At 41.6% G+C, this 26,296-nt stretch overlaps 3 protein-coding genes across 7 annotated transcripts; 2 read left to right on the forward strand and 1 right to left on the reverse strand.

Moving 5' to 3' along the window:
• The first annotated feature begins 880 nt into the window (after positions 1-880).
• Positions 881-4,089, forward strand: LOC308322655 (gap junction beta-1 protein-like). 3 transcript variants are annotated; one of them, XM_080774045.1, is made up of 3 exons: positions 955-1,005; positions 1,554-1,687; positions 1,946-4,089. In XM_080774045.1, exon 3 carries the CDS (start codon positions 1,960-1,962, stop codon positions 2,788-2,790), a length of 831 nt encoding a protein of 276 aa, XP_080630171.1. In that variant the 5' UTR covers positions 955-1,005; positions 1,554-1,687; positions 1,946-1,959; the 3' UTR covers positions 2,791-4,089. The 3 variants fall into 3 exon arrangements, with proteins under 3 accessions (XP_080630170.1, XP_080630171.1, XP_080630172.1); XM_080774044.1 differs by lacking the exon at positions 1,554-1,687 and having other exon boundaries at positions 881-1,005; XM_080774046.1 differs by lacking the exon at positions 955-1,005 and having other exon boundaries at positions 1,532-1,687.
• Positions 4,090-6,134: 2,045 nt separating this feature from the next.
• Positions 6,135-10,684, forward strand: LOC308323151 (gap junction alpha-3 protein-like). Of its 3 annotated transcripts, none has more exons than XM_080774796.1 (2): positions 6,135-6,452; positions 7,915-10,684. In XM_080774796.1, the coding sequence occupies exon 2, from the start codon at positions 7,948-7,950 to the stop codon at positions 9,034-9,036; it is 1,089 nt and encodes a 362-aa protein (XP_080630922.1). In that variant the 5' UTR covers positions 6,135-6,452; positions 7,915-7,947; the 3' UTR covers positions 9,037-10,684. The 3 variants fall into 3 exon arrangements, with proteins under 3 accessions (XP_080630922.1, XP_080630924.1, XP_080630923.1); XM_080774798.1 differs by having other exon boundaries at positions 6,135-6,439; XM_080774797.1 differs by lacking the exon at positions 6,135-6,452 and adding an exon at positions 7,029-7,188.
• A 10,042-nt stretch (positions 10,685-20,726) lies between these two features.
• vma21 (vacuolar ATPase assembly factor VMA21) lies at positions 20,727-24,936 on the reverse strand. The gene is made up of 3 exons (XM_080774747.1): positions 24,743-24,936; positions 23,047-23,156; positions 20,727-21,888 (listed from the first exon to the last, which is right to left on the reverse strand). Exons 1-3 carry the CDS (start codon positions 24,802-24,804, stop codon positions 21,746-21,748), a joined length of 315 nt encoding a protein of 104 aa, XP_080630873.1. The 5' UTR covers positions 24,805-24,936; the 3' UTR covers positions 20,727-21,745.
• Positions 24,937-26,296: the final 1,360 nt, after the last annotated feature.

Raw genomic sequence — 26,296 nt, forward strand, 5'->3', positions numbered from 1 at the left:
TTTAATTTCCTTCCAGAAGTGCTTCAAATAACCCAGCAGTTCTGCAAAACCTCTGACTGGCTGTCATCTGTGACAGGTGTGGAAAGTAACTAAGTACAAATTTCAGGTACTTTTATTTTAATTGTTTCCATTTTCCGATACTTTATACTTCTACACCTCTCTGAGGCAAATATTGTACTTCCTTACTCCACTACAATTATTTTAAGTTACTTTAAATATTACAAAAACATACATGATTCATACAGATCTGAGCAAAGTCTGAGGAGGCCTGTATGTCCAGGACAAGTGTCTCCAAACGACACACAACATACATTAACGCCCTATTTTATACTTTGACAAAAATAGTCAATCTACGAAGCTTGTAGATTTGATATTTTTTGGGGGTTGGGGAGAGGCTATTCATAATGATTAATTTTGGTATTTAATATTTTGATGCCAATGCGAGTATTTTCTTCTATGATAAGTAAAGGAAAACGACATCATCCGACGACTACTTCCACCACTGTGGGGGTGGGGGGAGGCTATTCATAATGATTACTTTTGGTATTTAATATTTTGACGCCAATGCGAGTATTTTCTTCTAGGAAAACAACATCATCCGACGACTACTTCCGCCACTGTCTGTGTGATAGTGGACCAGGTCAAAAACACCCTCCACTCCCCGAGCTGCCCCGCTAAGCACAATAAATAATGTGGCAAGGCTGGGTCCTTTTGTGTCCACACAGATTCTTTCTTTGGCCCGGGGTGGGCGGATATCGAGGCGTTTGATCTGAATTCTAAAGGGTCTTGTTGCAGCCCCATAAAGGGTGCCATTGTATGCAAATAGTTTATATAAGAGCATGTGACCGCTAACGGTGCAGGGCACTGGCTAGTGGCGGAGGTATGATTAGCATTTTCCAAACGCATGGTATTCTCAATCCAGCCTTTTCGTTGGCTAAAAAGCACAATATTTTTATTCATTTTCACCCCTTTTGTACACATTTTTGTGTACCACCACAGCCGAAGGTAAAATAAATGCTCTCATTATATTACCTTCATCAAATGTGTGTTGTTTTGGACTAACATTCAGTGCACAAGATTTGATGTGAGTGATCTACCCCAGCCATACAAGGATAGTTTCTAGGCTGCTGTGTTAAATGATGATGTACACTTGGCAAAGCATTTACCAGAAACCAAATCATTTCATATTAGACATTTTAGAAATATCTCTTGGCATGAGTAATAATTTGTATTTATTTGTCATAAGCAAATAAGAGCACGTTTGTAATCGTTCTCATAAACAATACAGTCTCAGACTTGTTCGGGGGAAAAATGTCCCCCAATGAGATGGAGTTCTTGGCAGCGCCTTGGAGAATTTGACAGTCTGTCGGTCTGTCTGTGACTGAACCCTAGGTCAGATTGGGAGTATTGTATTAATAAGGGGCTGGTGGATCACGTGTGCGTCAAATGTTTTGCAATTGGCTTCGATCTGTTACGTGCTATGACGGTGCACGGCGGCAGGCCATCGCCCAGGTTTTTATACCGCCAACGAGTGACCTGGCAATTCTCGGTAGATTTTGCTACGTGGCCAAGCCAGCTTCATGTCCGGGCGATATCTGAAGATGGTCAACTTTGGACCTGGCGCCACTTATGCCGCTTATGCCGCCGGCTGACCTCGGCAAACCGCTTCCAAAATGATGTTGTAAAGGTAGACTTTGAATAATTATCTTCATTATAGTGGTAGTATGTTGGAGTTCAGCAATGGCAATAACATTAAAACTATTCAGCGCATTACAACTTCATATCAGTGATGTGTGCTTTTAAGAAAGGCTATATATTAGGTTTGTTTGTGTTAGCACTAAATACATTTGTTGTTAACCCATGCCACAATAATAGCCATCTCTCTCAGGATGGCATATGTAGGTTTGGCTTCCACCCTCACAGCATTTAACGTTTACTCTTCCAGAGCTGGAATCGAAAATGAACTGGGGGTCCTTTTATGCCTTGGTCAGCGGCGTAAACAGGCATTCCACTGGTATCGGACGCGTCTGGCTCTCCGTCATCTTCATCTTCCGCATCCTGGTGCTGGTGGTGGCCGCTGAGAGCGTGTGGGGAGATGAGAAGTCCCAGTTCACCTGCAACACCCAGCAGCCGGGCTGCAACAGCGTCTGCTACGACCAGTTCTTCCCCATCTCCCACATCCGCCTGTGGGCACTGCAGCTCATCCTGGTGTCCACCCCCGCTCTGCTGGTGGCCATGCACGTGGCCCACCGGCGCCACATCGAGAAGAAGATCCTGAAGAGGTCGGGCCGCGGCAGCCCCAAGGACATCGAGCGCATCAAGAACCAGAAGTACCAGGTCACCGGAGCCCTGTGGTGGACCTACATGATCAGCATCGTCTTCCGGATCGTCTTCGAGGTGGTTTTCCTCTACATCTTCTACTTGATCTACCCCACCTTCAAGATGGTGCGTCTGGTGAAGTGCGAGTCGTACCCGTGTCCCAACACGGTGGACTGTTTTGTCTCCAGACCCACAGAAAAGACCATATTCACGGTGTTCATGCTGGCAGCCTCTGGACTGTGCGTGCTGCTCAACCTGGCCGAGGTGGCGTACCTTATAGGCAGGGCCTGCATACGCTGCCTCCACCCCTCCGATGAAGAGTCAAAAGTGGCGTGGATAACGCAGAGGTTGTCCTCCTACAAGCAGAACGAGATCAATCAGCTGTTTGCGGACCATTCTCTCAAGTCTAAGTTCACTGTGACCAAGCCCAAGAGCCCCGCAGAAAAAGGAGAGAGGTGTTCCGCTTGCTGAGATTGGCACTTCCTTTACACATGAAACTAATCAACTGGTCACGTCCATGGGAGCATGATGTACTGTATATTAGCTCGTTTTGAATATGCTTATTTATGCGGTTTGTAAAGTTGTTTATCCATCCATCGTTATCTTTGTAATTCATACATTCATTCTTTATTATATAGACCTTTTATTCGTCCCACAGAAGGCGAGTTCAGTTGTCATGGCAGCACCACAGATATGAATCACAGGATAGATAAAGACATACAGCTATGAGTAACAAATGATACAAAAGAGTAAGCACGTAGTAAAGTACAGGGATTAGAATGAAGTCCGACAACAGGAGATTTACGTATACTACAGTACTCTTGCATACCGCACCCTCTGCACTTGTCTAGGTATATGAGCTACTAAGTATAAATGTAGTGTAGTCAAAATTGATGATTCCATTTTGTTATTCCATTTGTTCTATTGACACAAGCGTTTACTTGCCCGTGGAACATGCAGCATGAGTCGGTTGTAGGTAGAAAAGTGAACAACAGGGTCCTATACAAAATAATATGCTGGATAGGAGAGAGAACTTCTTATTTGGAATTGAAAAATGTGGGTTTACATAATCTAATTGCAGTCGGAGCTGAAGTACAGCAAAAGGGGCGTTTGTTTCAATATGTCTTACAGTAATACTTGATTCCTGGAACGAACCCACTTAATTGTATTAGACCAGTTTAGTCATTATATTGTGGGCAAAGGGTTATGACAGTTATTACTTGCTGAAATATTACTGCTTTTTCTTTTTTGTTTATTATTTTAACTTTAGGTAGTAACAGAAAATGTAGGGAGCCTGTTGAGGACTGTTGACACAAAAGTATTATAGTACAAGAAACAAATGTAAACCAAGCTAAATTCCCTTATACCTCTAATAATGATCCTAAAAGCACTTGAATCCTAGTGTATTCTTAGGGCCGAAAATAGCAGACATGCAAGTTCACAATTCATTCTGACGCAGCATGTTGTGAGTTTGTAGATTGGCTATCTTCGGCGAAGAGATGTGTAGAGGGAAATACTAGTCACTAGTATTTTTTATGTGAATATAAAGCTCTGCGGTAGTCCAGGGGTTCTCAACGTTTTTGGCTGGGGACCGCCAAAAGTACTTTGGCCATGTCTCGACCTCCGCACCCTCCCCACCACCAATACAAATTGACCGCTACAAGGTTAATACAATACATCAAAAGTAAATACTGAAACCAGATATAATCATTAAGGAAAGTTAATGCATGCACTATGTAAACTCTAAATTTCCCAGTCATTCAGTTGCGCTGACCCCCAGGTTGAGAACCCCTGCTCCAGTCAACATATAGTATAGTGATAAAAACAAAATGTGTCACAGACCGAAGGTATTCCTTCGACTGGACCTTTCAATGAATTTACTTTGTGAAGAAAAGAAAAACAAAACAAAGTCATTCTTGATTCTTCCCAGGCGTGTTTCAGTCTCAAAATGGTGGCATTGTTCAAGACGCCACATGATGTTCGACCAATGAATAGGCAAGATCAGAAGAATTCATTCATTCTTATTCCCTCGTTTGTTTGGGCGGCGCAGCATCTTGCTGCCAACACATCTCCTCTGGTGCTGGTGACATGGCAAATTTAACTAATCCACTCCTCCTCAGTGACATTTAACTACTTGAACCCTGGCGGCACTAGTCTGGGAACAAAGTTCAGTGAAATGTAGCTATTTTCGGAAGAGAGATTTGGTGTAGAGCAGTGTTTGTGAACCTGTAGGCTGGAGCCCACTGATGGCCAGTGAAGATATTGCAAGTAGGCCCCCAAATAATTGGCAAGACTTTAACAATATAACTTATCAAAACAATATGGGTGGGCCTCGAATGCTTTTGATATTTTTAAGTGACCCCTGATCCTGAAAAGTTGCGAACTAGTGGTGTAGAGGGAAATGCTAGCGGACCTAGTATTGAGCTCTCAACTAAGTACGGTATATAGGGTTCAAGTGTCAGCTATGAAGACTTAATCAGGGTGTTTTTGATTAAATAAATAACACGTTTAGCCATTTAAAGGAAATTGTACGACTTTCGAGTCATTTTAAGTTGTGTTTAAACACTACAGCTGTCACTGTCAGAACATTCCCTGATTCTGCCTTTCTTCACTTTTCTCATCATGCAATAGTATACATTTTATCCATATCTCTCCGGTCCGGTGAAACATTTAGGCTAACCTTATTGACTGTTTTATTAACACACTGAATATATTTATAAAAACAGACAAGTTTGAGTTTGCATACATTAATTGACATCCAGGTAAACAATCCATTCAAAATATGAAAATGACTTGGACTTTTATACATGTATATTCTATATTGTATGTATATTACTGTATATTAAACTTGATGATAATTTGACAAATATATTGACACAAACTATTAAGCATTCATTTAATGATTTCTTCCCGGTTCCACTCCGAGGCTGTGTGCAGACGTGTTATTGAGCAAGACACTGAACCTTCCTCCTCCTGCTCACGATGAGCAGGCGGGTGTCTGGCATTGTTGCCTCCATTGTCGCTGTGTGAAAGTCGTGTGCATGTGAAATACATTGTGAAGTGCTTTTAAGGGTCAGAAAGATGCTAATTGGATGCAGTCTATAGTGGAATGACTTGCAGCTAATTATTTGGGACTTTATTTCACACTCACATTTACCTTGATTTGTTGATATGTTGCAGTCGGGGCAGAAACCTATTTTTTTTGTGTTGTACAATAACGCCCTACTTGATCATACTACAGTGTCACACAAAAGCATCAAAAGTAGCATATCGACAGCGCAAAGCGACATTAGGCACTAGAAGTCTTGTTTGGAATTTTTGTATCTTTCAATTATTATTTTGGGGGTCTAGAAGGGATTTGGGATCAAATGTTTTGGTGTTCAGGGGTGTATGTTTGGATTCTGGTACGAGGTACAGTTGCCAATTTAAAAAAGGCAAGGAGGGAGGGACTATAATGTGACCACGGAAGGTTGTTCGCTGTGATAATGTTTCTGCTTCTGCTGATCATAGTGTCACCAGATCCCCACATCACAGACTTCGTTATTCTAGCTGTGTCATTTGTTGTCTGAAGACGTGGAAGGCCCTTCAACTCAGAGTTATGCCTCTATCCGTGATAGGAGAGACTCTGCCGCTATATTTAGACAACAGTAGCACCCGTGGCCAGACAGGATTAGTAGAGCACCTTATTGGCTAACTGCCCTGTCACTCACGGTATGAAGCGAGTAGGGGGACTTCGGTAGCTTACATTAGACTAGAGTGTGCCCTGTGCCAAATTTAACCCTGGGGGGGGTGGGGGGTTAGGAGGGGCGGGCAGCCCAGTCAGAGTTGCTTGTGAGTGTGTCTGGCAGGTTTGTGTGGCCAGTGGAAGACCCTCTCAGGGCCCTGAATCCTGGAAAAGCTGTGGCCTGTGGCCGTGGACGGAGAAGAGGCCGGAGACTCTGGGTTCAGCAGAGTGGAACAGCGGCGGCTGAGGACAGCAAGAGTCCACTTTTCCTGTCCATTCAAGGGCATTACTGGGGCGGCCGCCCGGGGACCGGCCTCCCTCTCTGAGGCCTGAAGGCGAGGAAGGAGACCCTCCATGGATCCTCGCAGACACAGAGCGCTCCGCCACAGGGGATGTGTAAGTTGATGAGGTGGGTTTACCAACAAATGTGGCTTCTGTGTGATTCTGAAGTTTGATTCCTAATGTGCAGTATTACAGAGCTTGTGATGGAAGTTAACGAATATAGCCATGGTTTATTCAAACTACCGTGCCTAAGATGAATGTGATATAGGATCTGTGAAGGATATGAAATCCTTCATAATAGTGTTGATATTGTCCAAATTAAGATCTTGTTTATCTTGGCTGTTTCTTATTTTATTATCTGTTTTACTTGGTTTTCCAAGTAACATGAAAGGGCATTTCATCTCACGGTAAAAGATGGCTGAATCTGTCTTGACGGTTCATTCAAATAGTTTTTCTTATTTATTTACAATTATTGCGCTTGTACAGTAGCATTATCCAAGAGCCCATTGTTTCTCTCTTTCATTGTCCACAAATATTAGTACAGTAGGTGATTATGTCTAATACGTAATGTGTTAGAACAGCTTAAAGCTCTTTTCTGGTATTGTGTTTCACCTGTCACGGATCAAGTTACGGTGACTCCTGGCATGAAGGCCATCACTTTCCTGACATGCCTCCCCCTGTCCACACTTGCCAAATATACATCCTAGCCCCTAAAGTAAATATAATCCCGTCTGTGTCCATGTGTAAATGTAAATGGTCACTACCTGACTGGCACTTCAGAAGGGACAGGATACAGGAATATATCCCCAGACCACAACTCGGCTCTCAGGGGACTCGTTTGGTTAAAGACTCGTCTGCATTTGGTGAGCTATAGAAGGGAAGAAATTAGTACTTCAAGCTATTGTTTTCAGTACCAAAACATAAAGGAACTGTAAGTGATTTCTGTGTTGTTAAATTAAGTGTTAAATGGCTAATTATCATAGCTATAGTGTTTGATCTGTAACACAGTCCTCCCGGTCACTCCAGCTCTTTAGTAAACACAGAGATGTCAGGATACAGGATAAGGAAATGCAATGGGAAGTTAGGAATTAAATTAAATTGGAATATTGAAATTGAAGCTGATAAATGTGTACTCTCTCCCGTCTGGATGAAATTTGTGACCGACCTGCAAATGTTTCTGTTTACTAAAGACCTAGAGAGATGGGGAGAGTCCTGTTACTGACCAAACAGTATCAGAATTTAGAGCTATAACTTTTGAACAAAACAAACTTGTTTTAACCAAAAAAAGAAATCACTTTTAACCTCTAACTTGCCTTTATAACTCTTATGATTAACTATTTATTATTATTATTATTATTATAGTTTGGCTTGTTGTGATTTTGTCCAGGTGTTTTTGTTTCGGAAGATATCATTTTGTTGAGATAATATACTTGCTCAAAGGTCAATCTTAATGTTGGGTCCAGCGACCGTAAAGGTTCCTTGAGTGTACGCAACTAACGAAACATTTGTACTCTCTCAGTTATGGAGTTTTCCTAAAAGCAAAGAGTTTGCGAACCACTGTCTTAACTTTGTTCTTTGCCTTTCCCTAGCTTGGCGGTGGTGTGACGTCATCACATTAAGCCATGGGGGACTGGAACCTTCTGGGGAAGCTTCTGGAGAAGGCCCAGGAGCACTCCACCGTGGTGGGCAAGGTCTGGCTCACCGTCCTCTTCATCTTCCGCATCCTGGTGCTGAGCGCCGCCACCGAGAAGGTGTGGGGCGACGAGCAGTCAGGCTTCACCTGTGACACCAAGCAGCCCGGTTGCGAGAACGTGTGCTACGACATCACCTTCCCCATCTCGCACGTGCGCTTCTGGGTGCTGCAGATCATCTTCGTGTCCACGCCCAGCCTCATCTATCTGGGCCACATTCTGCACCTGGTGCGCATGGAGGAGAAGCACACGCAACGGGAGAAGGATATGGCCGACAAGCACGCGCTCATGGCGGCGCACAAGCACAAGAAGGCCCTGGTGAGGGACGACAAGGGCCGCGTGCGGCTGCAGGGAGAGCTCCTACGCACGTACGTGTTCAACGTCATCTTCAAGACCATCTTCGAGGTGGGCTTCATCGTGGCACAGTACCTCCTGTACGGCTTTGAGCTAAAGCCCATGTACACGTGCGACCGGTCCCCCTGTCCCAACACGGTCAACTGCTACATCTCACGGCCCACAGAGAAAACCATCTTCATCATCTTCATGCTCGGCGTGGCCAGCCTGTCGCTGTTACTCAACCTCATAGAGATCTACCACCTGGGCTTCACCAAGTGCAAACAGGGCATCAGCTACAGGAGGAGGAAACAGCAACGGAAGGAACAGAACTCCATGAACTCCGTGTCCAAGCCGCCCAGCGAGGCCGCCGTGCCGTACGCGCCCAGCTACGACGACTACTTCCACCAGGTGGGGCAGACCGGCGGCGTGTACCCGCCGGTGCCCGGCTACAACCTGGCCGAGGAGACGGACTCGTCCTTCCACCCGTACCACAGCAAGGCCGCCGCGTACAAGCAGAACAAGGACAACCTGGCGGTGGAGAGGAGCAGCAGCAAGCCGGAGGAATGTGACCTGAAAGCAAAGACGGGAGCCGAGTCGCCCCCCGGGTCGCCCAGCCAGGGCAGGGCCGGCCGCGCGGCCAAACTCAGCAACAACAAGACTAGAATAGACGATCTGAAGATATGAGTGCGGCTTCAGTTGCACTGAGTAAGTCTTACAGTATGTTGACGGCAAAGCGGCTGTGATGCTCCTCCAAGGTGTTGAGACACGTTGGGGTATTGACATTTTGTTACGGTTTGTGAAAATGGAGTCGGTTGCATGGTTATCATTTTGTGAAGTCTTAGATCTGTTCAAGAAAATGTAGTTCATGCTGTGATCACTGCCTGCTTTAAATGCTGCTGTTGACAGATTATCTTCAGGACAACTTGCATTGTACTGTTCCGCGTATTTGAGCGGTGCCTAACCGCTCCAATGACTGGTCGTGTGTGTATGTCTGTCTGTCCGTCTTTTTAGAGTACGAACAGCCGCAATACCGCTGGGTAACCTAAAGTGCCAATCACAACCGAGCACCATAACTATAACTGCAGCCAGCCAGCTGTGTTGTTGAGCATGCAGACTCAGTTCACACGGGCGTAATTTCTTTCTTCAATGATAGCTTACTAGTCTGACAGGATAGTAGGGCTGGGCTATATGATTTCAATGACACAGTGAAAATAGCAGATCTACCTTTATGCGATGCATTGTGAGCTTGTAGATCTGCAACTTTCATTATTTCTGAACCCACAATTGTACACCAAAGTATAATACAGAGTGGTTCATAAGACTAATAGATGTAGTCATTTTGTTTCTATTCAAATTCTATTTGAAATGTTTCTAATTTGTTTATATTATATAATGAGGAAAGACTACATCTCGACAATTCGATGAACCTACATGAACAAGATTAAGTCTGTTATTGGTTCTATATTGGTTAATTCCCCAGCCTTACTGGATACCACTTCTCACCAAAGTATCAATGGCTGGGTTTCCCAAAGGAAATATGCATACGTAGTGAGTATGCGTGTGGTTCTTCTCAACAACACCCCCTTTCACTGTGAACATAGATATTCCGTGCATAGATGTGCCACGCAATGGAGGCCTGGTGAGGCCTACCATACCGCGACAGACAGATTCGTGGAAACTCTCTCCTCCGCGTCAGTCAGCTGCGGGGGTGGAGCTTAATTTCCATCCACCAGCTGTCTAAAAACTCGGAAATGACGTAAACACAGCTTCTTCTGTCCGCGGCTCGACGCTCAAGTCTGCCCAGACGGACAGTGTTTCCCAAAAAAGGACAGTGTTTGATTGGCTGCCATGCACAGGCTTCTGTGTGCGGCATAGAGGGGTGTGTTCAAGCTACGTGCAACAAAAAATGTCTTTGGGAAACCCAGCCATTGGCTTTTTGATTAAATGTAGGCACACCAAAGAGTATTGATAAAACAATATTGATGCTACTGTATGTGTAGCCTACACAATTTATTGATTTGATTTTGTTAATGGGATTAACTTTATTCTCATGCTTGTCTTCTCTATTCCATTATGAGTTTCATTTATTTTCACTCAGACAACGGTGGTTGAGGTTAAAAGCAAAATAGCCGTCTACAATACATACAGAGCATCTTTTCTTTTAGCACGTATCCCATGGTTGTTTTTTTCCAGACAATGGAAATAAATTAACAATGGCTGTTATTTTTATTTATTTATTTCCCAAGGGTCCATTTGTCGAAAGGGCCGTGCATAAACTATAAAGGAGCTTTATCTGTAAATAACTGTAATTTAAATAAACATGTTTCCTGAATCATTTGTGATTTACTGCTTTCTGTGGTCCTTCCTTTGGTAACAGAAAGCAATGGTGGTCCGGTTTATAAAGTGTTCATATTTTTAACTTAAGCTGTATGAAATACTTTCCATTAACAGTGGTTGCAACTGTATTAATTGATTGACAACCGTGGTGGGAGTTCTGCCCTGGTTTTGGTGAAATATTAATAGGTCAACAATATACAAATGACGTTAGTTTTGTGAATTAATTTACTTTTACTGCGTGGCCCCAGTTTTCAAAAAAATGTAGTGGAGTAAAAGTACAATATTTGGATTTGAGACGTAGTGGAGTGAAAAATTGGAAATACTCAAGTAAAGTACAATTACCTCAACATTGTAGGCCTACTTAAGTACAGTTTAAGTACTTTCCACCACTGCCAAAAAGCAATGCATGCAGGGATTGCATGCGTCTTGGCCTCCTGACCTCATTTGAATAGGCTAGGCCAAATAGTTAAATTTAACTTCTTCGGCAGCTTTGAGGTCAGACCGGTTCAGGATTTGAGGAAGCTCAACGCTGTACTGAGGTGATGAGTCATCACTGATGACACATTAGGAAACCTGTCAAATGCTACACAGAATCCCCAAATCAATCACACCATGAATTGGCCTGTGGTGTTTCCACTTATTGTATGCTGTTGCTAAGCAGCCTATACAATTAAAAAACAACTCCGTAAAGATAGCGTTCCAATCATGTTCAGTTGTTGCTTATCATGGAAAATAACCTGTGACTAATATAACATTAGGGCACATTTATTTCAGATGATACAAACAAACAGTAGTCTCCTAAAAATGATAGATTATCTCTATAGGTCCACACTACTCAAAACAAGGTCCGCAGGCTGCATTTGTACAGCCCTTTACTGTCGTAAAACATACCAATAAGAATATAATTAGCCTATTCTCCTACAAGACATGTATGGCATCCCCCCAGTACCTTCACATTCAGTAGATCCTGTGATCTTTTGTGTCTAGATGTCATTTCCTGGGGTCTATAGTAAATAATAATAAAGAAATCGATATAATGTTTTGTAAAAAAAGAAGAAGACGTATTTAGTCCCATGTTTGAATGCCCCCGCCTCCCTGTCAAAAATTGCTAAAATCCCTAAAAGAAAGCAGCAAATGAAAAGAAATTAACACTCATCTTTTACTTTTTCTAATAACAACCTAAAACATGAACCTTGGTTGGAAAAGAAACAAAGTTCTTTAAAAAAGCATTAACATTATTGATTAAAAGATGATGGGAAGAATAATTTGCTTTTAAATAACAAGCCATCTTGGCCAGAGAAAGTATAGGTATTGTGAGTATATTTACCATTCTCTGATTTATTGCAACAGCAGTTTGTGAATAGTCTACTCGTTTTGTAACTTGTTTTGCAGTCTGTTATGAAAACGTTTTTCAAACATAAGTGAAATTAGTCGCTGTGCACGTTAGATATTTAATCAAATATTTTCACAAATGTTCAAGATTTTTCAAAAATAGCAGCTCTACAATCACATAGCTCAGAGCTTGTATACTGTATATATCTGCTATTATAGCCAAACGCTGCCAGAGTATAAAAAATGGTTAAAGTGGTTACAATGATTGTACAATGATTGTTTGAGAACATGCATGCCGTTTTGTCTAGGCCAGCATATGTAAATGCATGCCGTTTTGTCTAGGCCAGCATATGTAAATAAACATTTGCACCTGTTAAACACTATACCGTTTGAGCTTCAGCGAGCGCTTCATATATTCAGCCAGGGAGGGCGTTGCATTTCCTGCATACCCACACGTTGTACTCATACAGTACATGCCCGGGAAGCACAGCAGATGGCACCGATGGCACAAAAAACCTTGACATGAGTGAGACGGGGGCAATCGTGTCTGGGAAGCCGCCCGTACAAGTATGAACTGGTATGCTCACAATTTCCAGTAAACTGTGTCATGGTAAAACATTTAGCATTAGTTTATTTCTCAATCATTTTTGACGACAAGAAAAGTTTGGGGGGTAAATGTTAGAACAAAAAGCATGTCAAACAGGTCCGAATTCTAGGCTACTAGACAAGCTTCTTATGTTGATGAGCACATTCACATTAGAATGGTGAAAGATATCAGATAAAAAAAGAATATAGGAAAATATTGAATATTATTTTTAAAACATAACTTTTTTGGCATGGCCAAATAGCATTGACGAAGAACTACTGCATTAGGCTACTGTACGTTTTTATATCAAATATTATTAGTGGTATTAGTCTACTGTAAATGGTATTAGGCTAATATTAGGCTACTATAAGAGTTATATTTCAAATATGTGCTGGGGACATACTATATTAGGCTACTATAAGAGTTATATTTCAAATATGTGCTGGGGACATACTATATTAGGCTACTATTATATTTCAGATAATGAAAAAGAAGGGACTCCCGAACACTGTCTTCAAATGCAGTGAAGTAGTTTATTAGAGAACTAGCAACATTTCTATGAGCAGGAATGAGAAAGACCATCTTTTTCTTTTGATGAAGGCTGTAGAGGCCGACACGTTGCTGGTTCCCTAAATAAACTACTTCACTACATTTGAAGACAGTATGCAGTGTGCCTTCTTTTTCAGTGCGTCGGGCACTTGGCTGTCCTTCTCCTATGCACCTGTCTCCTGTAGGTGTGCAAAGCCTTGCTTTTTATATTTCAGATAATGAAATGTGCTGGGGACATACTACAGTATATTTAGGTTACTATAACAGTTATATTTCAGATAATGAAATGTTCTGGGGACATGCCCCACGCATGTCAAAACACTATTTTATTTTTTGACAACTAAAGATGTCAACTCACACAAGCATTATAAATGCCACTATAACGTGCATCATTACCACTTGAAAACCAATACTTTTGTACGTTTACTCAAGTACTTTTTGAATTGCAGACAGAATTGCAGTATTTCTACATTGCAGTATTGTTACTTTTAAGTAAATCAAAGCGAGTATACATTTTCCACCAGTGATATTATATTTAAGACATTTACATGTAAATGCAGAGTTGTCAGCACATTGGGATACTTTATATCCTGAAGTGAAATTGGCAGCGATGCTGCCTGTAATGATCATCTCACTATAAGTAGGATGGTAATAATTCATTGTGTAGTCTACGTACATCCTGGGGAAGTGACTGATAATTATAGTGTAGCTCGAGGAATGACAACGTGGCTGCTGTGTGGGTTTTTATAGACACTACTGCGTTATAGCTTCTTGTAAATTAGAACTGTCAAAGTTGTGTTATCCGTGATACTACTACAGTGTGTAGTGCGTGCGTGCGTGCACGCGTGCGTGCATGCATTACTAAGAATAGTAGAATATGAGAAATAAACATTGTGAGGACAACTTTCCTGGTCCTCGTTGTGAGTGTGTAGTAGATCTGCTATTCTTCGGCTTTAGGTGCACGGATAAAAATGGCATTTGCACACTCTCTGAGTTATGGGGGTCCATGACCAATGCCTAAACCAAACTGGGGGTCCTTGAAATTGACAAAGTTTGAGAATCACTGTTGATATTCCAGCTTGTTGTGGTGTGTTCTCCAGTGGTGGTAATACAGTCCTCTACTGCCATCTCCCTCCCTTACATGTTGTCTGATAGGACCCTGATAGGACGGTAGTAGGTACCTATCCAAGTTACTCCAGTACTGTACTTAGAAAGGGCCCCCAAATGTACTGTATATGGTTTGTGCCAGGGAACCTCAGAAGAGAAAACCTTTGTTAAATACAATTTCTACAAAAATAGCAGATGTACAAGGTCACAAGTGGTCACAAGTGACGCACTGTACCTACCTTGGCCTAAACATCAGCAGCACAGGGAACTGTGCTGACAAGGCAAGAAGGGCATTCTATGCTATCAAAAGAAACATCAAAATAGACATCCCAATTAAAACCTGGCTTAAAATACTGGACTCTGTGATAGAGCCAATTTCCCTCTATGGTTGTGAGATCTGGGGACCATTAACAAACCATGACCTTGAAAAATGGGATAAACACCAAACCGAGACCCTACACCGAGAATTCTGCAAATCCATTCTCCGTACCCAGCGAAAAACACCAAATAATGCATGCAGGGCATGCAGAATTAGGACGATACCCACTCATAATCAAAATAAAAAGAGAGAGCACTTAAGTTCTACAACCACATAAAAGACAGTGACCTAATGTAGATGCACTCCATAACAAGGCACTCACACACAGCGAAACTCTAGAGAGATGCCCCCTCAGCCAGCTGGCCGGAACTCCGGGCACAAACACAAACCGAGCCACGAGATAGAAAACCCATTGGACTAAACCAAATTGTAAAACAGCAAAAGGAAAACTACCTGACACATTGGAAAGAAGCAACACAAAAGCAGAGTAAACTAGAATGCTATCTGGCCCTAAACAGAGAATACGCAATGGCAGAATACCTGAGCACCGTGACCAACACAAAACAAAGAAAAATCTCAACTAGGTGCAGACTCAGTGAGCACAGTCTTGCGATCGAGAAAGGCCGTCATAGGCAGACCTGTATCCCGAGAGAAGACAGACTATGCACCCACTGCACACTAAACGAAGTGGAAACCGAGCTACACTTCCTAACCAGGTCTGTCCATTGTACCAAGACATCAGAGACACATACTTCCCACAGATTACAACCACACACAGAGATTTTGAAAACATGACCAATGACAAAAAACTCCCATATCTGCTGGGCGAAGTACAACAATCTGCAGGATTCGTGAGTTGCTGTGATAGAAGGATATCAAATGGAACACAACCACCCTAAAGACTAATTATTGTGTATATTCCTGCATTATACACATGCATCGAGTGATCTTGGCACATAGAAATTGATCTATCGAAGATTATGACTTTCAAATGTACATAATATTTGTTTTGATTGTATTGCTGTATTGTTCTTTGGCAATGTAAACGTATGTTTTCTCATGCCAATAAAGCTCTTTGAATTGAATTGAATTGCTTGTGGATACATTTTTGAGTGGTGCAACCACTCCTATATACAGCTATGTGTGTCCCTGGCTGGGTCTGTCCGAGAACGAAAATAGCTTTTGGTTGGTTTTCACAACCAAGTGTCACTGTTGCGCAGACGCACGCACACACACACACACACACACACACACACACACACACACACACACACACACACACACACACACACACACACACACACACACACACACACACAATATATGATGATTAGGGGTGTCACAGTACAGTGACAGTAGAGTACAGTACAGTAGAGGGACCCCCTGGGGACCCCCACACAGTAACGCTGTCATTTCTCAACCATTTCGGACGTGGGGCGGCTCGCCGGAACCGGCCCGCCTCCTGGGCGTGTTCCTGGGGGTCTGGATGTTCCGGGGACCCCCAGGGTCCCCCCGGGGACCCCCACATGGTATCGCCTATTTTCAAATGGCCGAAATGTATATAGGGCTGAAGTGTTTAATGTAGGCCTATGTTTTGTAATAATAATCAAAGTAACTTGTACTAAAGTTTTCAAATAAATGTAGTGTAGTAAAAGTACAATATTTGTCCCTGAGATGTAGTGGAGGAGAAGTATGGAAATTGGAAATACTTAAGTAAAGTACAAAAGATATACCTCAAAATTGTACTTAATTACAGTACTAGTAGTAAATATACTTAGTTACTTTCCACTACTGCTTATCAGTGTGACGACGTTGTCTGATAAGGCGACTCAAGTACTGTGGTTGATACTTGATTTCAGTACTTTGTCCACTGATGACGCAACCAGAAAACCAGAGCTCCACAGTTAACAGCTAGGCCTGAAATTCTGCCCTCTGCTGGTGAACATATAAATGACACGTTTGGCTGGTGATAGATATCATACTAGTAGACTAGTAGTAGTAGTACTACTACTACCACTACCACTACCACAACTAATTACTAATAATAATTCAATTTATTTTGTAATGCACTTTTCTTCATGTTAAAAGGGGCTTTAACAAAGCAAAATATAAATATGCAGCAAAATGTGAACGTGGTCAATGTAGACAATTGTGTAGCCCTATATATGCTATCTGCTATTTGCCCCCCAAAAACTTCTAAACTGACAAATTTGGAATATTTAACGATAATCTGGAAAATGGGGGTCCCTGGCACAAAATATGAGGGTTCTTAACATGAACATTTTGAGAACAACTGGTTTTAGTAGGCCTACAGAGAGGGACCTTTAGTGGACACCAGCAGATTTAGGAAAAAATCTTGAGAAAACGTGACAGAAATCTCCTCTTCTGGGGTTCCCTGGCACAAAGACTCTTCAGATTCTAGAGGTAATTACATTTTGGGGGTGCTTGACAATGAACATGGAAAAAGTTGAAGAACAACTTTTCATTGTGAGATAAATAGTAGGCCTATAGACCTACCTTGTTATTAGTAGTTTGATTATTCTGTGAATAGATGGGGTAATAAGGGAAGTGTCTTTCTCTATAGCATTGGCAAACGAAAGTGAAAGGGAGGATCAAGCCTACTGTAGGACTCACGTTTACACCACTAGGGGGACTCAAACCCCACAAAATGTAGTACAATATTAACCCCATTTAGCCTAGGGGGCTACCTGCAGAGTGCAGACTTGTGGAAACCACAGCATGACTCGCACACACACACAGAATGTACAATGGCTTATGTGGATACATACAGATTGAGATATTATGAGCACATTATATTTCCTAGTTGGACTGATATCACATTCAGAACATACAGGCACAGTTGATGAAAGCAAGTTGTGATTATGTGCTCTGGAACAAAAGGCCTTCGACACAGTTGACCACAGCTTATTTTTTAATAAAACATTCTGCTGAAAGCTGCTTGTTATGCTGACTGATGACCAAGACAGATGAGGATGTGGTAAAGCTAGTTAAGCTACAGGCCCTTCATAGCGAGGAATTCAATATTAAGAATTATGGCTCACAGACAAGTTATCCACTTGTCCAGTGGCCCAAAACTGGGTACATCTTGTTTCCCAACCGAGGCCGTGCAAATTGGCTTTGCCCGGTATCGTCCTCAGGGGCCATGACTTTTCCTACAAAATCCTCAGTTTGCTACCATGGTTTGCATGTCAGATTGCACCCTGGGAGGTGGAACTATGGCCTATTAAGCATGGTGAAGAGCAGAACCAAATTCCAGAATAGCATCCTTTATGGACACAGGTCAGCCAGCCAGTCTTATTTTATGTCGTTTTGACTATGCCGTCGTGTCATGGTTGCTTTGGGGATAACCGCAGGGGGGCATGTTGGCCCACAAGCCCCACAGCACTTCTAGCAGTTGGGCTGACTCCCTCTGGACACGAGGTCAAAGCTCTCAAACTTTTTGATTTCAAGGACCCCCAGTTTGGTATGAATCAGGCCCCCCATGATCTCTGAGTGTGCACGAGAGTACAGACCCAATGACCCATAGGCGTCCATTTGTTTACCAACTACCAATCATTTAGCTGGGGAACCCTGGAACCTGCTCGTTGTGCCCTGGGGACCCACAATTTGAGAACCACTGCACTAAGTCAGTACAATTGCAGCTAAAAAATAGTTTATCAAATCTGTATTAAGGCTCTTTAAAAAAGGGTCAAATTATGGCTTTCATAAAATGATGCAGAATAAGAATGGCCATGTTTAATATGCTGTCAAATTGTTTTGTATGGTCTTTTAAAGTGTTTTATATAATCTTATGCACCAATGGCTGCTCTTTGTTTTGTTTGTTCAAGACAAAGGATGAAAGGAAACACAATAAGTCTGACTTTGTTTTTATGCTTGACGTTCTTTTTTTAGAAATGTGTTTGTTATACGTACATGCGTTATTCTTTTAAACCTAATGAATAAATCAAATCATACCAACCCAGGCTGACTTGTGCATTTATGGAAGCATGCGTTCTAATATTTGACCAGGAGCATCTATACTTTGACTCAAGTACTGGGGTGGAGTACTTTGTCCACCACCAGCTATACTGACCAGTGCATCCAAGACAAGTAACACCAGTTATGCTGCTTGGCATGTCTTATAGCCTTATAGGCTGTCACCACATGGAACTAAAATGCCCAAAAAGAGGCTATGCATGGAAGTTATGCAGGAATGCCTTCTTCTTTTCCCTTCAGGGGTCGCCACAGCGAATCATCTGCCTCCATCTCACCCTGTCCTCTGCCTCCTCTTCTCTCACACCAACTAACTTCATACATGTCCTCTTTCACTACATCCATACATCTTCTCTTTGGTCTTCCTCTATGCCTCCTGCCTGGCAGTTCCAACCTCAACATCCTTCTACCGATCCTTCTACTCACTATCCCTCCTCTGTAGGCCTACATGTCCAAACCAAACAACTTTCTGGCCTTTACAGCCCATGTATACATCCAAACAGAAATGTGATTCTGATTCAGACGTTAAACTCACCAACATTTCAGATTTACGAAAAGCTTGAATTATCTTTAGATAAGATTTGCAAAGATCCACCCTAGACATGTTATGAGCTACGTTCTGTCAAGAAATTCTGTGCAGGTGATTATGTTTGTGTCCCCTCTGACCAAGCCCCTCCTGGTGCTGCGGCCATCTTGGATCCTAAACACAAAGTAAACAATGGGAGCAGGGCGGGGCCAAGAAAGGCCCGTAGAAACATGTGGTACACACTACACAGCACTGTTGAGTGATTTCCAACGAGCCCTTCCAAACTCTAACGCTCCATGCTGCTCATTGTTTTGCCACTCAGTCTAAATGAGGGGGGCGTGTCTCAAAAGCAGATAAAACATGCTGTCATCACATAAGCTGAAGGTGGCTGATTTATCTAGGTGTGCATTCATTAGCTTGATGCATAACAGGTATGTTGTCACACCAGTTTGACTCAGGTTTAACAATTACTTTACTGAGTAGTCAGATGAATCATTCAAATCTTACCAATCCACTCCTATTCTTTGCTCCGAGGCTGCTTCACCAAACTGACATTTTGTCCCAGTTTGCTTTTACAGAGGATTTTGTAAATCAATTTTAAAGGCAGAGTATCACGCTGGCATCTACTTTGTCTCAGTTTAATTATGACAAAGTTGTGTAATATTCGAAAATGCAACTAGAAGGCTCTTCTAGCTTCTTCTGTCTTTGGTTGCAGTTTCAGAAGATGCAAGCTGCTAACCGTATGTATTGATGTCAGTAAACAAAATGGCAAGCTCACATGTCAAAATGACGCATTCTGAGCTTGTGTAATAGACAATCATAATTATCCCTATCGATTACATTGACAAGTTAGAGACCAACTCAGGGAAAGGAACTGGAGCACATGAAAATAAAAAAAGATGCAGGAAAAAAACAAGATTGTATGCCATATATACATACAGTACATAATAAACATTCAAAGGTAAAGCCAGGACAATGACCACAATGAAAATAACTAGATGTTTTCTCCTTTTGATGGTTATGTTATGTACAAATATACGGTCACGTAAATACATTTGTCAATGAAAACGTAAACATGCTTTGCACATTCAATGTCATTTTTAAATATCTGTATGTTCCCGCTGGCCTTCTCTGGTCTAGTGTTTCATGAGAGAGACTCATTGCTCATTTGGCTGTTTATAGTGTGAGCTGCAGAAAGTGTGAGTGTTTCTTTTCCATTATCTATTTGTGTGCATCTAGGAGCGAGGCACGGAGCAGCAGGATCCTCATTCTCTCACGCACACAGAGCTTTGTTTTGATGTTCTGAGCGGGGGAGAGTAAATAAAAACATGTGTTCAGATTTAGTTTTGGGTGAAGAAGCCTATACAACAGCCAGCCAGCCAAGCCCGTAGCGTGATACAGCATGGGAAACACACGGAACCACACCACTTAAGACCTTCAAGTAGAAATAGTCCTTAGACATACGTCACACAGTAAAACATTGAAAATGTATCTTTGTTTTCTTTTTCAAAGGATGCATAATTAAAACTGTCTACAGCAACTATATCGCAAATATAATGTGGCTTTTGGAAATATAAGAGTTCATTAATGTCAGAGTTCTGCCCCCCCCCCATAGGCCTAAAATATGCTGTTGTCTTCAGGCATTCATCAGTACACCTGCATGCTCCCAGTGACACTATAATTAACAACACTAATCATTTGTTGTACTGTAATGTTTTAATTTGTATCTCAAATAGATGACAGTAGCAGACAGTGTTTCTGTTCAATGTGTAAAACTGATCAGGTTATAGTTTATTTGGTTCATATTTGATCATTTGCTTTCATACCAAACATGTCACATTAGCCAACTTTGTCAATACAAAACAGTAAATCGTTTGACAAAAATAATTTAAATAGTTATCAACTAACAACTATGCTATGGTATACACACACAAATGTTTGAAATGTAGACAGCACATTCACATGCATGCACAGTACATGTACAGCACGCGCACACAAGAGACTAATATGATTTGCTACATACAGTAATGACCCTTGTACCGTGGTGATAGCACTTTACAGCATAGATTGTTGCTTTGCCGACTGTCGGGCAGAAACCTAGTAACTCCAAATTTCAACTTTTGTTTGCCTTCGGTAAATTAAATTTATGTCCCATTTCGTCATACTAGTGTAATAAAGTGTATCACACAAAAGTCTGTTTTAAAGTGAAAGTGGTTAAGTCTGTCTGTGGGCTTTATGGATATTGAACTAATTAAAAGTATTAACCAGAGCTTGTGACTAAATAATAACTACATTGGCTCCATTGGAACACAGGTACCACACCCACACATTTCTTGAACAGTTTTGGACATACACGGTTTCCACCCTGACAACAGCGACAATGTATACAAGAGCAATTCTGGGGAAAGCTGAGGGCTGGAGGAATCCCAGACAGACCTCCCATCACAGAGAAAAAAACACTAATGACAGACAGGCATTAACCTCAGATTTAAACACCACAGCTCCAAACCAGACCCGCTTAGCCGTCTGGTTGCTAAATGGTGCAATTGGTTGGGGCTTGGACAGCCTGCGGCGAGGGCTGTGGTTCCGTCGCCCCATGCCCTTTCTCTTTATTCTGGCGGTCGAGTTGAGGCGAGGACAGGCCTTAGTCATATTTGCCCTTGCCAGCTTTCGGGTTGCCTTCATTCCACGCCACGTAAACAAACATAGCCAAAACCACATGGACCGCCAGCACCGCTACGATGGCGGCGTAGAAGTAACTGTCTTGGCTTGACATCTTCATGGAGCCTGAGAAGAAAAGAAGGGGTTTCAATGGGGAATATCCACCGACGGAGAGGTTGGTCTAGGCTCTTTCTCTCTCTACTACGACGTCCTCAAACGAGCCCTCCATCGACGTCTCCAGTCTAGGCCTGGGGCAAAATCCCCTGTTTAGCGACGGTTCGGCGGACGGGGGTCGCATGACTTGGTCAAGTCAGGATTGCCAGCCATAAAAGGTTGAGATCCAATGAAATAAATGATTAAGGGAAGCCGTCCCCCTGTTCGTATTTTTTTTGAGACAGTGCCGTCAGTTGCCGGAAAATAGATCTACAAGATTGAAAGTGAGCTTGCTCTTTAAGACTGACTCAACCTGTTACACTTGCCACGTCGCCTGCTGGCACACAAGCAGACTAGAATAGACATGTCATAATCATAACACTAAACTATGATCATTCTTACATGGTAAATTTTACATTTCATATCACGCAATACGCACTCATAACTTTCAACAGCAACCCCCGAAAAATTATGTGGAGAAATGTCTTTTTTTAAATGCGACTAGATTGTACACTGGGTTTGCGACCCTGTGGTATGCATACATAACCGCGGTATGTCAGTGATGTGGTCATTGCCTCCAGCCCTACTCCAGTCATCCCGTTTCTCCACACATCTGGCCAGTGGCCAGCTCGTTTGTGCTTTCCGCAACAGGGTCTTTCTTCACCACATCAGTTTTTAGAGCCAATAAAATAGCCGACTTAATCTTGCTCATGTATGCAGCTACTAATCCACTAGGGCAAGAAGCTTTTTTTTTTTTAACATATTTTTTTATTCCCTATATTTTTAGTTTTTACAAATCAAAACGTAGAAATTCTCACTATAACCACATAACCCTGTATTATACTTGGTTGTAGTACAATGGTGGCTACAAAGATTTTGAAAATAGCCGATCTACAACCTTCACATTGATCAGTATTTTTATCGTCCAGCCCTAACATGATGCCATTTATTTTCCACACTAAATTAGAACATAATGCAGTAATTCTATGGAAAATGTTAACATTAAGAACCATTGTTAGGACAGACTGCATAGAACAGTTTCCCTGCACAAAAGGTTTTGAGTCCCTATATTCTACGGTTACTTTTTTCTTACAAAAGGAAGGAACGCAAAATCCACTTAAAAAGACTTACCCTCAAAGACGTAGGCCTTTGACGCGAAGTACAACCCTATGGGTAACGTGATCATCAGGACGGTGAAGAACAGCAATGTCTTCAAAGCAGACACCAAGGAGCTCTCGTTTCTGTAGAGAAATACAATTCGATATTCAATTAATTATTTTGATTTGTATACAGAAGACTGGCTGTGATAAATTTATCATCTTCAGCGCTTTAGAGTTGAGTATATGTAAAAAAATATATATATAATATATACAGTAGGCTATTGTTTTGTACAAAATAATTTCCGGTTAGTAATATGAACGATATAAAAAATGACGACAACAAAACATTTATTTTGATGGTGTCTGAAATAAAAACACCACTCCAACATTGATTTCTGCATCCCATGAAATATAAATCTGCAATGTGGTTTAACTACATGAATGATCAATGCGGTAGACTGTAGACAACAAAATAAAAAACCTGACAACATCTAATCATAATTAATCATATTAGACCAGGGGTTCTCAAAGGGGAACGAGGTTTGGGCACTTCAATGTTATTTCAATGTTATTTTTTCCTCCAAAATGTAACAAGAATAAATGTATAGCTTGGAAAATGGTCTGAAATACGTTAAAGTAATGTATATATAATTTTTTGAACAACCCGACTGCCCGTGGACAGTGAATAAAAGGTTCGGACAAATGGAGTTTGATTTCAGGTTGCCCGACGGGCAAGCATGTTTGAATGAGGAAGTAACAGTCTTCATTAAATATCATTGGTTATTCATGAAGAACAAATAATGCTACCTTTTTACAAGTAGCTCATTCAGATTTCCAAAGTGATTGTCGCCACTCTGCAGTTAGACTGGTTTTAACATTCATTTGATTTACTTTTCGGGCAAGTGGGCATGACCTTGGGTAAGTAGTACTTGACCTGTACTTGCTCGAGGGGCAAGTGCCTCTGAACCCCAGTCAGTTATTGAGAGGCCCATGTCCAGCTTTGAGGGGGTGTGTAAACACAAACACTGTGCTAACACAAACATTGAATGCCATTGATAATGAATAGCCAGTTTTTAGTGTTTGTCCCAACACAAACATTAAATGGCCTTTTTTGTGTGTAAACAAACATTGAAGACAAAGTGAGGACACAATTGTGATTGGCTGGAATGAGATGTATGACCCTCACTTCACACAGGTGTGATTTTTATATTGTATAATATACTCAACCATTCAACAATTAGAAAATACTACAAAACGTGTGGCTAGCCAGTCAGTGGCATAATGGGTAAATTTAGAACCGATAATGATGTTTCCTGCATGTTCAAATCATCAGACCATTTTCCAAAGCATAGTTTTATTTAGGTTCTCCTATTTGAGGGGGAATACAATGTCACATTTACCCCAGACTGCAGGAGTCACAGTCAAGAGTTTGCACACTGAATTGGGGTCCTCGTCCACCGATATATGTTTCGCAGTGCTGCAGACATGACTTTCATAATCAATGATTCATTGTTGAGACGGTAAAGTTAGTCTCGTTGACACAACAACCTCGTGCAGTTAATACACTTTTAAACCCTACTGAACAAGGAAAACAAGTAGTTTTGGGCCTGGCCTTGACGTGAATTTAGCTGCGCAGTGAGTTGAAATGCCTGATGACGCGAGCTAATAATGCTAAGCTAGCTCACTATGATGAAGCTGCTGTTATTGTATTGTTTCATTTATCTCACCCCCTGAAATCAGGCGCTGGTCCCGGCGCGGTGTTTAATGAAGATCTGGCCGTTCCGTCCATCGCTGTTGTGGTTGAACGATAAGAGGATGGATTGAAGTGTAATAAAATGAGATTATTTCATTCAGACTTCCAACTGTGTATTGTTTGTGGCTTAAAATGCTAGTACTAACTTCCCCGTGTGGTCATGTGACACTGACTGTATCAGTGTTGCCAGATTGTGTGAGAGAAATAAGCAGCCAAGCCTATGAAAACAAGCCCCAAAGAAACCACATCAGATATTTGAAAATAGCCGATCTACAAGCTCATAACGCGTCGCGTGGGGGTCCCTGGCACAAAATATATTTTTAGATGTAGGGTCCTTGGACAAATAATCATGGAAATATAGCATACATTTGAGAATTAAGCAAGCCCAAATAAGCAACTACAGTACTTTAGAAACAAGCCCAAATAAGCAACTACAGTACTTTAGAAACAAGCCCAAATAAGCAACTACACTTTAGAAACAAGCCCAAATAAGCAACTACTTGAAAGAAGCCCAAAAAACCGCAACATAGTAACTATTTTACCGTATTTATTTACAAGCAACTATATAAGCAAAATAATCCCAGTCGCGGACATGGCAACACTGACAGTCACATCTAGCACTCGCCCGCCACCTACTGTTTAGGAGTGTAATGCAGTGGTTCTCACAATTAAATATGTTGAAAAGTGTGGTCCTTTTACCACTTGTACAGTGGTTTATACTTTGGCTATTAAAAAATGTTCCAATGTGATGCGTTGTGAGATTGTAGATATGCTATTTTTGAAAATTCCTAATAACTTTTTTCCCCCTCACATATTGTCTGTTGTGGGGTCTGGCACTAAATCTATTCTGATATGAGGTCCATGGCCACTGGCCAGTCATATAAATTTGGGGGTATAATGTGCACTTTTTAAAACAAATAATTTGTTTCAAGGACCCCATAAGTTTAGCTGAGGACCACCTGTGAAAGGACCCCTCTGAGAACCAATGCTTTACAATAAAAATAATTAAAAACAATAACAAATCCAAGTAGAATTAGGTGTCAGAGAAGAGCACACGTTGTAAGGTTAAGGCATTCACATTCACAAGATGATTTGTGGGAACGAGTCATTGGCCTCTGACCTGATTTGATTGAATCTGATAACAGATTGAAGTAGGTGGAATTATTTTTTGTTGCATGTCTTTCCGTAAGATCTCTATGCTTCCTAAGTAGAATATAATCTACATGCCCACCCCCATATATATATATACAGTAGGCCTATATATAGAGTGACGACAATCACTTTGGAAATCTGAATGAGCTACTTGTAAAAAGGTAGCATTATTTGTTCTTCATGAATAACCAATGATATTTAATGAAGACTGTTGCTTCCTCATTCAAACACGCTTACCCGTCGGGCAACCTGAAATCAAACTCCACTTGCCCGAACCTTTATATATATATATATATATATATATTATTATATATATATTATTATATATATATATTATTATTATTTATTTATATATATGCGTTATACTGTTAGTTAC

This window comes from Protomyctophum bolini (assembly GCF_963924005.1).
Source record: "Protomyctophum bolini genome assembly, chromosome: 10".
Lineage (NCBI taxonomy): Eukaryota > Metazoa > Chordata > Actinopteri > Myctophiformes > Myctophidae > Protomyctophum > Protomyctophum bolini.

What these genes read in the sequence shown, in the direction of transcription:
- LOC308322655 (XM_080774044.1), top strand. Translation starts at nt 1,960, where the DNA reads ATGAACTGGGGGTCCTTTTATGCCTTGGTCAGCGGCGTAAACAGGCAT.
- LOC308323151 (XM_080774796.1), top strand. Translation starts at nt 7,948, where the DNA reads ATGGGGGACTGGAACCTTCTGGGGAAGCTTCTGGAGAAGGCCCAGGAG.
- vma21 (XM_080774747.1), bottom strand. Translation starts at nt 24,804, where the DNA reads ATGGACGGAACGGCCAGATCTTCATTAAACACCGCGCCGGGACCAGCG. An exon ending in CCAGCGCCTGATTTCAGGGG is followed by an intron (nt 23,157 to 24,742) that starts GTGAGATAAATG and finishes ATTTCTCTACAG; the next exon opens with AAACGAGAGCTCCTTGGTGT. An exon ending in AAAGGCCTACGTCTTTGAGG is followed by an intron (nt 21,889 to 23,046) that starts GTAAGTCTTTTT and finishes TTTTCTTCTCAG; the next exon opens with GCTCCATGAAGATGTCAAGC.